The sequence below is a fragment of the Antechinus flavipes genome, chromosome 3 (genome assembly GCF_016432865.1).
Source record: "Antechinus flavipes isolate AdamAnt ecotype Samford, QLD, Australia chromosome 3, AdamAnt_v2, whole genome shotgun sequence".
NCBI classification, from domain to species: Eukaryota; Metazoa; Chordata; class Mammalia; order Dasyuromorphia; family Dasyuridae; genus Antechinus; species Antechinus flavipes.
Genome location: NC_067400.1, coordinates 194229245 through 194244265, shown reverse-complemented (window position 1 = coordinate 194244265; position 15021 = coordinate 194229245). Strand labels below are relative to the sequence as shown.

At 34.3% G+C, this 15021-nt stretch overlaps 1 protein-coding gene across 1 annotated transcript; it reads left to right on the top strand.

Annotated features, from left to right (window-relative positions):
- The first annotated feature begins 6262 nt into the window (after window positions 1–6262).
- On the top strand, window positions 6263–6466 carry LOC127557834 (CDC42 small effector protein 1-like). The gene has a single exon (XM_051991123.1). The coding sequence runs from the start codon at window positions 6263–6265 to the stop codon at window positions 6464–6466; it is 204 nt and encodes a 67-aa protein (XP_051847083.1).
- The last annotated feature ends 8555 nt before the right edge of the window (window positions 6467–15021 follow it).

Below are 15021 nucleotides of genomic sequence, written 5' to 3'. Positions count from 1 at the left end.
AGATCTCATTGAAGGACCTTGTATATTTTAATGTTTGATACAAGCATTATTTAACATCACTTTGTATTCAAAATTGTATTATCTGCAAAATATGAAGGACTTTAACATCAATATTTGGACCTTAAACTGAACCTCCCCCATTAAAATAGCTAGCACATCTCCCTATTTGTGACTCCCTAAATATATATAAATAGTAGATCCATTACAAAGTCATAGAATCATAATTTTTATAATTAAAAAGGGATTTTAGTAGCCACCAAGTATAACCCATAATTAGAATAATTATTATAATTCCTACTTGAAGATCTCCAAAGAGAGAGATCCACACCTATGACTTCTTAAGGTAAATCATTCTACTTACAGAGAGAGGATGTTTTTTCCTGTCTTTTTTCCCCTGCAACTCCTCAAATATCATGCTGATATTTTGCAACTTGTACCCACTTTTCCAGGTCCAGCCCTTTGGAGACAAATAGACCAGTCCTTTCTCCACACAACAACCCTTCACAAACTTAATTAGAGTTATCACATATCCCCAATTTCTCTGTCCTCCAGGTTAAATCCTTCAACCAATACTCATAAGACATGAAATAAAGGCCCTTCCCTTCACCTTCACCTGGTGGCCTTTCTCTGCATATGCTCCTTTTTATCAAAGTTCTTCTTAAATTGTGAAAGCTGATACCGATCAAACTCCCAAGAAAATATTTTACTGACCTAGAAAAAATAACAACGAAATTCATCTGGTCAAGGATTTCAAGGGAATTAATGAAAAAAAGCAAATGAAGGTGGCCTATCTGTACTAGATCTAAAACTATATTATAAAGCAGTGGTCATCAAAACTATTTGGTACTGGTTAAGAAATAGAGCAGTTGATCAGTGGAATAGGTTAGGTTCACAGAACAAAATGGTCAATGGTGATAGCAATCTAGTGTTTGACAAACCCAAAGATCCCAGCTTTGGGGATAAAAATTTACTATTTGACAAAAACTTCTGGGAAAATTAGAAACTAGTATGGCAGAAACTAGGCATTGACCTACACATAACACTGTGTATCAATATAAGGTTGAGATGGGTTTATGATCTAGACATAAAGAATGATATTATAAACAAATTAGAAGAACATAGGATAGTTTACCTCTCAGATCTGTGATGGAGAAAGGAATTTGTGACCAAAGTAAAACTAGAGAGTATTATTGATCACAAAAATAGATCATTTTTATTATATTAAATTAAAAAGTTTTTGTACAAACAAAACTAATGCAGACAAGATTAGAAAAGAAGCGATAAACTAGGAAAATAGTTTTACATTCAAAGGTTCTGATAAAGGCCTCATTTCCAAAATATATAGAGAATTAAGGCAAATTTATAAGAATTCAAGCCATTCCCCAATTGATAAATGGTCAGAGAATATAAACAGACAGTTTTCAGATGAAGAAATTGAAATTATTTGTAGTCAAATGAAAAGATGCTCCAAATAATTATTGATCAGAAAAATTTAAATTAAGACAATCCTGAGATACCACTACATACTTCTCAGATTGGCTAAAATGACAAGAAAAGATAATGACAAATGTTGAAGGGGATATGGGAAACCTGGGACACTGATAACATTGTTGGTGGAACTATGAACAGATCCAACCATTCTAGTGAACAATTTGGAACTATACTCAAAAAGTTATCAAACTATGTATACCCTTTGATCTAGCAGTGTTTCTACTGGGATTATATTCCAAAGAGATCTTAAAGGAGGGAAAGGGACCCACATGTGCAAAAATGTTTGTGGCAGCCCTTTTTGATGTGATAAGAAACTGGAAACTGAGTGGATGCCCATCAATTGGAGAATGGCTGAATAAATTATGGTATATGAATGTTACAGAATATTATTTTTCTGTAAGAAACAACCAGCAGGATGATCTCAGAGAGGCTTGTAGAGACTTACATGAACTGATGTTAAGTGAAATAAGCAGAACCAGAAGATCATTATACATGGCAACAAGAAGACTATAAGACAATCAATTCTGATGGTCATAACTCTCTTCAACAATGAGATGATTCAAATCAATTCCAATTGTTCAGTAATGAAGAGAGCCATCTACACCCAGAGACAGGACTGTGGGAACTAAGTGTGGACCACATCATAGCATTCTCACACTTTCTGTTCTTGTTTTCTTGCATTTTGTTTTCTTTCCCAGTTTTTTTTCTTCCTTTTTGATCCGAGTTTTCTTGTGCAACAAGATAACCATATAAATATGTATACATATATTGGATTTGACATATATTTTAATATATTTAACATGTATTGGACTACCTGCCATCTAGGGGACAGGGAGCTGAGAAGGGGATAATTTGGAAGAGAAGCTATTGCAAGGGTCAATGTTGAAAAATTACCCATGCATATATCTTGTAAATAAAATACTTTAATTTCAAAAAAAAAGAAAATGATTGAATTTTTAAAAAATCTGTGAAAGCTGGAATTCAATTCAATAATTTAATTGAGGTTCATTGAGGCTCCCAGTTCATTATTCTATGGAAATCATGTCTCTCTTAATGTAGCACTTAGCTACATAAACGTCATATTCCATTTCTTTATTATGTCATAGAGATGACTCTGGATCTTTGAAAGCTATGCCAAAAGAAAAACTCTAGACTTTTCAACAATTTAAGAAAGATTTCAAATATAGTTCAGACTAATATTAGTCTATTTCTACTGTGATATGGCCAAACTATGTAACCATGGAGAACCTTATCATCTGCAATTTAACCATTTGATAATGAATTTATTGGCCATAAAAAGCTAAGAAATTGAGATGGAAAGGGAGATCATGAAATGACTTTCATCCTTAAGGGAATCCCTTCTGTTTCTTCAGTAATGATGATGGAGTGATAGAAATGGGGAAAGACGGTGCTTAGAATAATATAATTTTAGATTATCTATAAACATTTATTTCACTAATTACTTTAAATGTGAGATCTCAGTATTAATTAATATTGAATTGATTAATATTGAAACAATTATGAAACAAGAATATCTATTTTTTTCCAGCAATGAAACCAAAAGATAAAGGAATCACAATTAAATGGAAGAACATATTTTATCTTCTCCTTAGGGAGGAAAAAGAAGTGATCAGAATAGATTTCATTTTGGAGTAAAAAACAAGATGAAAAATTGCCACTTGTTCAGTGTAAGATACTTGTTCATTTCACTTCATAGTAATGAGCATAAACAAAAAGACAACAATGAATGAATAGCCTTCATTATGTATCCTTTTTTCCTTTATTTTTAAGTACCACTATCACTAACTCTCCCTTCTTATAATTTTCTGCCCTTGTCAAAGAAAGATTTCTTTCATAAGGAGAGTAAAACAAAACAAAGTTACACATCGGTGATGTCTGAAAATGTATGTTTTGTTCTATATCACTAATCTTTCACCTCTTGGTAAAGAAATTAGGAGCATATCTATAACCAATCAGTTTGTTGAAATTATAGTTATTGCATTAATCATATGTGATGACCGCGTTTTTAAAATCAGCTGGAGTCAGGAATTCAGGTTAAGAGAAAAATCTTCAATCTTTATTCTTTTTGAGGTGAAGGGAGATCGCGATAGCAATATGGGCAGCTGCGACAGGAAGCCAGACAGCAGAGGTGAAGGGGGATTGTGATAGCAATGAAAGCAGCTGTGTCAAGAAACCAGCCAGCAGTCTCTCTTTCTACTTCCCTTTCCACTCCCCTGCCTCCACCCACCAAGATCGTCATTTCCTATACAACACATCAGGACTTGCACAAAGAGTGGGTGGAGGCCATTCTTTCTCCAAGCATATATATTAATAGAGTATGGTCCAATTACTATTTAGCCTCATGTGCTTGGGACCTCAGTGCATCAACTCAAGTCTCAGGCCATTACAATAATAGTTTTAAAGTTGTTTTTCAGCTTCAGATAGTTGTGAACACTTCGATCATTTCTTATCATATAATAATATTTATTACATTCATGTACTATGATTTGTTTAATCATTCCCCAAATTATTTGCTACAACAAACTTGTTGTTGCAAAGAATTTTGCACATGGGGATACTTTTTCTTCTCTCTGATCCTTTTATGTTATCAGCCTGCTATTGATTCTTTCGAGTCAAAGATTATACACAGTTTAATGATTTGGGGGAATAGCTCCAAATTCCTTTTCAGAATTGTTGATCAATTCACAGCTTTACCAACAGAGTCACTACTCTTCAGTAAGTTGTTTTATGGTATATTTAAGACAATTATATGATCCTTTATTGCTTCTTTTGAGAACTGCTTCTTCATATCTTTGATGAGATATTGGAGAATAGTTGCTTTTTTATGTTTGTACTAATTTTTTATATATATTTTGAATATCAACATTTAATTGCAGCATATCATTTCTTCCAATTAATTCTTTTCTTTCTTAATCTAATTGCATCAATTTTGTGCAAAATCTTTCAACTTTATTTAACCAAAATTGTTCATTTTATCTTTTTTGATCCTCACCCATCCTTGTTTGGTTATTAACTTTTCTAGTATTCATAATTTTGAAAGGCTATCTCCTTTCCTATTCCTATAACTTGTTTATAACTTTTTATATCTAGATTTTGTAACTGCTTGGATTGTATTTGTGATAGAAAGTGTGAGGGCTTGCTTGGAACACAGTTGCTGCTATATTGTCTTCTAATTCTTCCAGAAAATTTCGACAAATAGTGAATCTTTATATCAGTAGTTGACTTGTTGGATTACTAAACACTATTCCTTCTGGCACTAGTATGCTTAATGTATTTTTGTTAAGTTAAAAAAAGCAAACTACTCTTGATGATTACTGTTTTATAATTAATCTTTGTGGAGGCCCTTTTTCCTCTCACTTTTTTTTTCATTATCGTCTTTAAGTTTCTTGATTTTCTTATCCTTCAAAATGATTTTTTCTTTGCGATTTATAGAGACAAAGCTCTCTTTGTCAGCTTATTATGGACTGGTTCTATAAATTAATTAGTTTTTTTATCATTATATTGGTGTTGGCCAACATGAACAATTAATTGATATCTCTCTAATTTTTAATTATTTAAAGAGCATTTTTTATATGTATTCATGTGATTTCTATGTGTTTCTAAGTTGGATTCCCAAATATTGTCTTAATCATGTAATTATTTTTAGAGGAATTTTTTTTCTATCTTTCCTGTTGGATTTTCTTGGTGACATATAAAAAAGTGATGCTTTTGTAATTTTATTTCCTTCCATTTTATTACCATTATTATTTCAAAAAATCTTAGTTGAATCTTAAGAGTTCTCTAAATAAGCCATAATATCATCTGAAAAAAGGCAACAATGTTGTTTCTTCTTTGTATGCACTCTCAATTTATTCTTCTCATCTTGCTGCTATAACTAGCATTTCAAGAAGTTTCTACAGTGGATAGAATGTTGGGTTTGGAGTCAGGAAAACTTAAGTTCCTGCTTCAGATATCTAACCTGGACAAGTTATTTTATTTTATTTTAGCTTTAGTTTCTTCATCTGTAATATGGGGATAGTAATGGCACTTTGCAGTATTGTGAGGATAAAATAAAATATAAGAAGATCAAATACAGTGCTTTGCAAACCATAAAGCGTTACATTAAATGTTAATTTTTATTATCAAATAGTAGTGACATTGGACATTGTCACCTTACTTCTAATATTATTGGAAAGGCATCTAACATTTTTTAATTGTCAAATGGCTCTTAAGAAGATGAAATGGGGAAAAGTAACTGTTATGTCAAGTACACAAAAAGGAAATCCATTCTGGAAACTGTAAATACATTAAGATTTTGTTATATCTTTGGAAAAGAATGATACCAAATGAATGAAAAAACACAATAACAATATTATTTCTATTTTTTTTTTTTTTGCTGAGGCAATTGAGGTTAAATGACTTGCTCAGGGGGAGGACCTAGGGCTGGAGCCAAGAAGCCCCTCATGATCACCAGCAGACATTTCAATCCCTGGGAAACTCAGGTCTCCCAAGTTTTGAGAAAGATAACAACTTGCAGCTACATTTGTTCTACTCTCCTCTTCCTTCCTAGTCTGCCATGGATTGAGGTACTGACTAGTTGAAGGTCCTTAGGATTCTATTGTCTCAAGTCCTTCTGACTCAGTCTAATTGTCAGTTCCCCCTAGGAGAATAAGGAAAAAAGGGGGGTCTTCAAAGAAGGAGGACCAAAGAACCAGAAAAGGAGCCCTCTGGGGCCTCGGGCAAGGGGACAAAACTGAAACCTTTAGGGAACATGAATGAGTTGGCGCACAAACTGAGCTGTTGTGTGGTAGAGAAACCCCAGGCAAAAAAGAAGAGAAGGCAGATTGACAGGACCATGATTGGAAAACCAATGACTTTTGTTCATCTAACACACATTGGCACTGGAAATGGACTTTGCATGACAGGTGCCATACAAGAGCAAATGAGGTCCAAGGGAAATAAGTTCAGGCCATGAAGCAGCTCCAGGGGCTTATAGTTCTAAGAGAGAAGGTTTTGCCATCTTGGAATCCCCAGTCCTGTGGTCAGCTAAGAAGAAATGCTGCCCCTTCCTGAACCAATGACCCCAGGACCTTTCCCTCTGTCTTCCCTACCTATCAGTGCCTAGAAGGGCTTGGGAACTTGGACTCCTCTCTATATCACCCTGGTCAAGCCCCTTCTGGAAATGGGGTCAAAGCATCAGGACTGACCAAATGAACACTTGCTAACCAGCAGTAGCCTTGGATACCCAAGTACCTGATATAGGAGCTCTTACACCCACCCTTGGGAGGAACCAAGGAACTAGGTTCCTTAATGATTGTCTAGGTCCTGGGCTGCTCTTTAACTTGGACTGCTAACTTAGGAATCTTCTGCTTGGGCTAAGTGGGTTGCATTGTCAAAGCTAAGGCCAGCTTTGTTGATTGCTACCTACATCCACATCCTCTCCAGCTCTCTTCCTGGACTGAAAGCAAATTTCAGGCAAGGGGCCAGGGAAGACAACTACCAGCTTCTCTTATTTCCCGCTGTGGACTCTAGCTCCTCAGCTCACAGCATTTCAGCCTCTCTCTCGGAATACCTAGGGCCTTTTAAACCTGGTTTCTATAGCATTCGAATCTATCTGCCAGTAATCTCCTCACCCACCTTTATTTTTTAATTAAAAAGTTAATTTAAAATCAGTTCTCTTAATTACCCCCCAACCATGTCAGGAACTATCACAATCCCCACTGCATCTATTCTCAAGGTTGGGAATTGAGAGAAACCGCCTGTGTGCTAAACATTTGTCCTTCTGTCAAATCTTCAGGATCAGGCTTGACCTCCATTGACCTCCTCTGCTGGCATAGGTGAGGGAGAGAATGGAAAAAGGAGATGGAATCTGGGACTACAGAAGGAAGCTATACCTCAGGGAGGACCTTCTAACCATCCTACAGGAGAGAGAGAGAGAGGGCTACCTTTAAATTTCTATCTAGAAATCTCATGTGAATGTGCCCTGCTTGCAGGCAGGGTTCTGCTCAGAGTATAAATCCTAGCAGATTTGAGTTTTGAAGAAATGTTTTTTTCCCAATGATTTTCAGTTCTGGTCCATCTTAAGAGTCTCTGCAATTGGACTGTGGAAAAACAGACCATCCCTTCTAGCCAGAGTTAGCAAGATTCTACACCTTTCCAAGCCATGCAACTTTATTTTAATATCTGTATGTGTGTATCTAATGTTTCTGTGATTAGTGTATGTTTGTATGACATGGTCATTCTTGCTAAATGGAAGCGAGATCCCAGAAGGCATTGGTAGAGCACCCTGGGATGAGTAGGACCAGTGCAGTGATGAAAACTCTACATATTGTTCTCCTTCTGTGCAATACCAGACTCAGGTGAGGGTTAGGATGAATTCTTTGTAGTTCCCCACCTAATAAAAAAGGCCAGTGTTGTGGGTATCTCCATAACTCCAATCTTCCTCTGGTGTTCTCTGCTTTTTTCCCCCTTTTTGAAGGGGTAGGGAACAAGATTGAGGAAGGCACAAAGCCAAACAGAAACCTGACCCTCTATTCAGGCAAGGAGTTCTCTGTGGTCGCCTCGGTGGCAGGAAGGAGCCACTAAATGAAGAACCATTACCAGCACAGGATGCAAGACTCAGGTCTTCCGTCTTTCTAAGTACTTTGCCTCCTTCTGCACTGATTAGAAAGGTCCTTGCATTCGCAAAACTCTGTTCTTCCTACTTTTTTAACATCTCTTTAGATCAATAGTTGATGTGGCACAATAATTTTCTGATTCACACTTGGCTCATCTTTCTGGTAGCCTAGATTCTAACCCTGAAAGCTAAGTGGGAATCTGCCTGGGAATTGACTTGGTTCTGGAAGGGTGAGGTACTGTCTGCTCAGCTGGATCTATGAATACTGACGGCTTTCATTTCTAGTCTTGGGTCACACTCCTTTTTGTCTTCCCTTTTTGAAAGCTCTTATACTATTGGCCTTTCCTTTTATGGAACTCACTTGATATTACTTATGCCTTTCCCCATCACTTCTATCAACTTCCAAAAGTGATTGGGGTGGGTTTGAGAGTCATAATTTATCAAAACAAAGAAACAACAACAAAAAAAAAAAACTTCCAGACTTTGTTAAATACATTTTTTTCAAATAAAAAAAAAAAATTCTCCAGAAAAAAAAAAAAAAATGACTTGCTCAGGGTCACACAAGGAGGAAGTGTTAAGTGTCTGAGGGCAGATTTGAACTCAGGTCCTCCTGACTTCAAGGCTGGTGCCCTATTCACTACACCATCTAGCTGCTTCAAAAATATTATTTTAAAAATTTATTATTATTGTTATATATAATATATAATATAATATTGTATTAAATTATTTCTTTAAAATGTTTAAGAATATTTCAATTTTCAAATAGATTTTCCTCTTTGGTCTGCTTTGAAAACCCAGGGAAATAATAGTAACTTACCCAATCCAAGGCATGAGGAGAATCTCTCTTAAATCTGCCATCATAGATAGAATACTCTTCAAAAATGGTGATTGGACTTGTCTCTGGAGATGATTGATATCATTTACACATATATAGCTCATTGAATTTGTCAAGCTGAGTAAACTATAGGATGAGTGCTTATCATGGACTTAGCTCAGTGTGCCTGGAATGGCCAAATAAACCATCCAAAGAACAACTATTTATGTTTCTGCAATAGTAGTAGTGGGTGCCAAGGATATAAATTCAAATGTGAGAGAGAAAGAGCGTCACTCTCTTCAAAGATCTTATATTCAACTAGATGAAGTCAACACATTCATACATAAGTTAATATAGGGCTACATGCAATATGCATATACACTACAAACTAGGAGAAACAGGAAAGATTTAAAGAAAGGGAAATTGAATTAAGCCCTAAAAAGAGTGAAGGTATCTAATAAGCAAAGATGAAGAAGAAGAGCATTCTGGGTACATTTTTGTGATATGAGTCCCAAGTTCTCTCTTCAGCTGTCTCTGAATATGACTTTTTCTTGTCAATACCTTCATTCTATCCATCACTCAGAAGCAGATGAGCTCCTTCACACCTCTTGGAGGAAAAATTTTAAATTAAAATTTTAACGTAAAATTGCCCCAGGGTACTGCCTCTGAGAAAACTTCCTTATGCTTCTACTTACCAATTTTCCTTCTGCCAATTAAAATTGCTTAATTATCATTCAGGCCATTCCTAAGTCCTTTGTCCAGATTTAACTTTTTATTGCCATTGCCCAATTTGGAAAATTATGGAACATAAAACAATAAGACTTTTTCTATTAAATTTTTGAGCCCATAGCCAGAAAAAAAAAACAAATCCTGACTATTCTAACCAAAATTCTGCCTTCTCTCTCTACTGATAGAAAATACCTGTGAACATCCTATATCTAACTCCCCTTCCACAAAAATTAAATACATACAACTAACAAATTGTTATGACTAATTTTAATGTATTTTACACTTGCATTTGGTCCTAATTAAGGGGAAATTCAAATGAATAGTAAAGAGGGTAGATTTGAATTGAACATATATTCTTTTCTATGTAGATAGAGAAAAGGAATCAGGCATTGCTCATCTATCTTTTGCATCTAAAGCATCTGCCCTCTTTTAAATACCTATGCTAAAAATTTAAAACATTGTTCTTTTATTTCCCATTTATTTTGTATGTAAATGTTACAAACAGCATGGTATAGAGTAGAGGTATCAAATAAGCTGCTTGTGGTCTCTAACACTCTGAGTGAAGGAAATCAGATTAAAATATATTTGGGAAATTTTTGGTGAAAGAAATTTAAAATGCCATAGAACATAGATGAAATTAATATGTAGTTTTCAAAGTGAATACATGGTCCAGAGAGATCCTGATGTACATCACTCCCTGCCTACTTTCTATTTGAATTGAACAACCTTTGCTAGAAGGAATAATGGTATTGAGTTTGGAGGCCAGAAGAAAAGTGCTCAAGTCCTGCCTCCAAAAATTATTAGCTAGTCAACCTTAGGTAAGTTTTCAAGGCTACATCATATACTATCCTATTAAATGTTATTAAATGAATAAAATGAAGTCATGTTAGGCAGATACTCTATGAACTTTTTGGAAAAAGGGAAAACCAAGGGGGAAAAAAAACAAGATGAGAAGCTGAGGAAAGACTGCAACCTAAATCAGTGGTAAGAGTAAATGTCCCAAGAAAATCAATTATCTTTCAAAAATATATTTGATAATTGAAACAATTATATCTTCTTTGTCCTCCTCCTTTTCCTCTTCCTCCTCACAGTGGATAGAATGCTGGGCTCGAAGAATTAACTTTTTAAAATTGGAGTCTGACCTCAGACACTTAATTAGCTGTATCATCTTGGACAAATGATTTAACATTTGTTTGTCTGAAATTTCCTCATCTTTAAAATGAAGATAATAACACTATCTACACCCCAGGATTATTATGAGGATAAAATGAGATAATATTTGTAAAGCATTTAGCACAGTGTTTGGCATATATTGGGTGTCATATAAGAATTAGGTATTTATTATTATCATTAAATTATTATTCTGTCTCATCATTTCCCTTTTCCTCTTATTTCCTCCTCTTTCTTCTCTTCCTCCTCCTCCTCCTCTCTTTTTTAAAAAAAGAGAAAAATACAGAGTTTCAGTCTTTTTGCTAAGCATTAGGTTTTTTTATCCTTTAGATTATTTTTTCTATTGGAGCATTTCTATCCTTGAATGAACCAAAATAGAAATTGATCCCATTGGAAGAGTCATAACATTAAACTATTTACTCTTAGAATGCTGATCTTATTACAATTATATTATCAGCAATACTATAATTATAGTATTAATGTTAAATAAATTTTCCTCAAAATGTATTTCTATGATCTTGCATAAACCTAGTCCATTTCCACTATTAATTGCAAAAGCAAGTTATGCTTAAATATATCTAAATACAAACTGAGTGTGGATGATGTCCCTTCTTTTCTTTCCGTATTATGTACACAAAATATTTATTTAAATATATTTTTAGATATATAAATTAATTTTTAAATATGGAAGGAAGAGAAGACCATGTATATGTATTTAATGAAATTATAAAATGTTTAATATCTGCTGACCATTATCTCAAATGTTGGGAATAAAGAAAAAAAATTTAATTCTATTTTTAATGAGTCTATCTGTAGAGACATATGCATATACAAATGTAGACAAAATGAATGACAAGTGAGTATAGTACAAAATACATACAAGGTAATTAGGGAGAGAAGAAACTAGCATTTTGAAGAGAATTAGGAAAAGCTTCATGGAAGTAGTATTGTTTGAACTTCATCTAGAAGAAAGTTAGGAATTCTATGAATTGTAAGAAACAACTGAGAAACATTTTCCAAGGATGGGATATAACTGATATAAAGTATAGAGATGAGAGAATGTCAGTAAGAAAATGAAGGGAGGGAGTTTTGAAAGACTTTAAAAACTCAGCAAGGAGATTATATTTTATCCTTGAAGCAGTAAGGAACTACTAGACTCTATTGAGTGGGAGATAGATATAGTTGGATCTTCATTTAAGAAAAATCATTCCATTAACTGCCTGGAAGATCAAGACAAGAAGACCAAATAGAAGGCAATTTAAATAATCTAGATCAATAAGTCAAGCATGTTTTAATATTTTAATATGTGACTGGTACTATGCTAAGTGAGCAGTGATAAGGGTTAAACCAGGGTAGTAGAGAGAAAGGGTCAGATTTAAGAGCTATTGGAATGGTAGAAATAGTTGTATTTGACAAATAATTCGATGAGCAGGGTGAGAAAGAATAAGGAGTCAAGTAAAATGTCAAAATTATAAGTTTAAATGGTGCATTTGATAAAAATAAAGAAGTATCATAGAGGCATATGTTTTGGGGAAAATATAATTATCTGAAATATCTTCTGAAATATATTAAATTTAAGACATCTATGGGACATCAAGTTAGAAATAATTTGGACATATATATATATATATATATATATATTTGTTCAAGAGAAAGAATAATATTGACTACGTGGTTCTACTAGATAATTAGGTTAGATATGAACGTTAAACCCGTGAAACCTAAGAAACCACCATAAGAAAATGCAGAGACAAGAAAAGAGACTTTAGGACAAGGTCTTAGGGTATACACATAAGTGGGGCATTATATGGATGACAAAACAGCAAAATTGACTAAGAAGGAGCAGTGGGTCAGGTAAGAAGGGGATTAGATGAAAGTAGCTTGATGAAAACCCAAAGAGAGAAAAAAAATATGCATATATCCAAGAAGAGTATAGAGAATAGTGTCAAATATAGCAGAAAAATCCAGGATCTAAAGACTGAAAAAGAAAAAAAATTAATATGTCAGTTGAGAAAGCGGTCATTGGCAAATTTGAGAAAATAGTTTCAGTTGAGGGATGAGGTCAGAAGGCAGATTTCAGAAAAGTTTAGAAATAAATAAGAAAATAATTATTAGCACAGGGGTTGATTTTACAAAAGTGGAACATGATTTCATTCTCAGACACTGTAGTAATAATAAGTAGCCAAACAATGATCTTTAGGAATGTAAAATACTTTAAATATTATCTCATTTTATTCTCCAAACAATACTGGGAGATAAGTACTATTGTTATCTCCTTTTCACAGGTGTGAGAAAAGGAAGATGGGCAGATAAGTGATTTGTTCAGTCACACAATTGGTAAGTGTACAAAGCTGGATCAGAATTCTATCCACTGTATCACAAAAAGGTAGAAGAAAAGAAGAGAATGTTTAGATTAAGTCAAAGCATTTTTTGAATGAAAACGGGAGAGAAAAAAGAACTCAAAGCAAATGAACTCAATTTCCTCAGGAAAATTTTTTTAAAAAGTCTTTTCAGTAAAGTCCTCCTCAGCTGAGAGAATAGGATATTTGGAGGTATGAGAGAATAGAGGATAGAAGAGAGGGTTTAAAATAACTTTTGTTATTTTATAATAATATAATATAATATTAATGATAAATATATAAATAAATAAATAAATGTAAATAAAAATAAATAATAAAATAATGATATAATAAATGGGATAAGGAAGCAATAAGAAAAAAAAAAAGGATTGCCTTGCCCCAGAGATGGTCCAGTTGACACTAAATAATAAATTTGTAAGGTACAAATTTGGCTGGTCAAAGATGGAGTTTGGACTCTGGAGTTGGGAGCCTGAAGTCTTCTCTGTGGCTGAGAGCATCATGGCAGAAAAAGCCTTCTGTTTCTGGGACTCCTTTAAATACCCCAGCAGACTATTATTGACTACATTACGACACTGCATGTGCAGCTGTAAAACATCACATCACCACATTACCCTAAGTATACATCAACTAGATTGACAGCATCATTACATTATATCAAGTATATGCTTAGAGAACTACCATCTCACATTGAATATGTACTTAACTACAAACACCCTGCTGTCTTAAAAGAAGAATGACTTGGAGATTGCTATAAACATGCAAAATGACATGGATAGGATGAAAAAAATTAATGGAATGAATTCAGGGGAACAGAGGTTATTGAGTGATGGCAGCAACTTCTGGAAGTGGCAGTGAGGGTCAAGGATTGGTTCAACTCTATCTTTAGGAGCAGGGCAAGACACAAAGATGGGAGATGGAGTGCTGATGTGAAGCCAGTTTGCTACATGGTCCAGTATGAGAAAGGAGATAAGGTATAATGAGGCACAAATGTATGCCAATCCTGAAGGGCTTTATAGATAAATGTAATCAAAATAATACGTGATACAGTGGATAGAATGCTGAGTTTGGAATCAAGAAGACCTGAGTTCAAATCCAGCCTCAGACACTTACTAACTACATGACCCTAGGGAAGTCATTTAATCTGTTTGTCTCAGTTTCCACAGCTAAAATGAACTGAGGAGACAAATGGCAACGAATTCCAGTATCTTTGTCAAGAAAATACTACATGGAGTCATAAAGAGTCAGACACAACTGAACAATGACTAAACAATAACAATCAGAATAATAATCCACATTTATATATGCATACATAGAGTATGGACTGGGATTTCCTGGGTAAGTAAACATATCCAGGTCATACTCCGTATGTTCCTCTGAAAGTATTGTAAAATTCACAGAGTGCTTCCAAAAACTTCTGATTTGATGCAGAAATTTTTATTTTGCATATTATCCAGACCGTTTTGCTTTTAAAGCTCAGTAAAATATGGGTACACCTGCTGAAATTTGGGGCCTGCCAAATTTTCAGGCAAAATGTTATTCTTAATCCTGCATAACTAAGGACTTCCAAATGGTGACTCCAAATGGCAACAATTACTTTGAAAAGAGAATACTAATAGCTGGAGGAAGCAGAAGGAACTTTTTTTCAGGATGTATCTGTGTTGAACATAAAAAGAAACTAAGGATGCTGGGAGTTAGAGGTAAAAAGAGAAAGCATTCTAAACATGAGGAACAGAGATAAGCTGTTGGAATCCTTACAAAATATGAAGTCATTAGAATTGATAGAGACAATAATTATCTAATTTAGCATGGTTCAGTATGATTGATCTGATCTTACAAGGAGA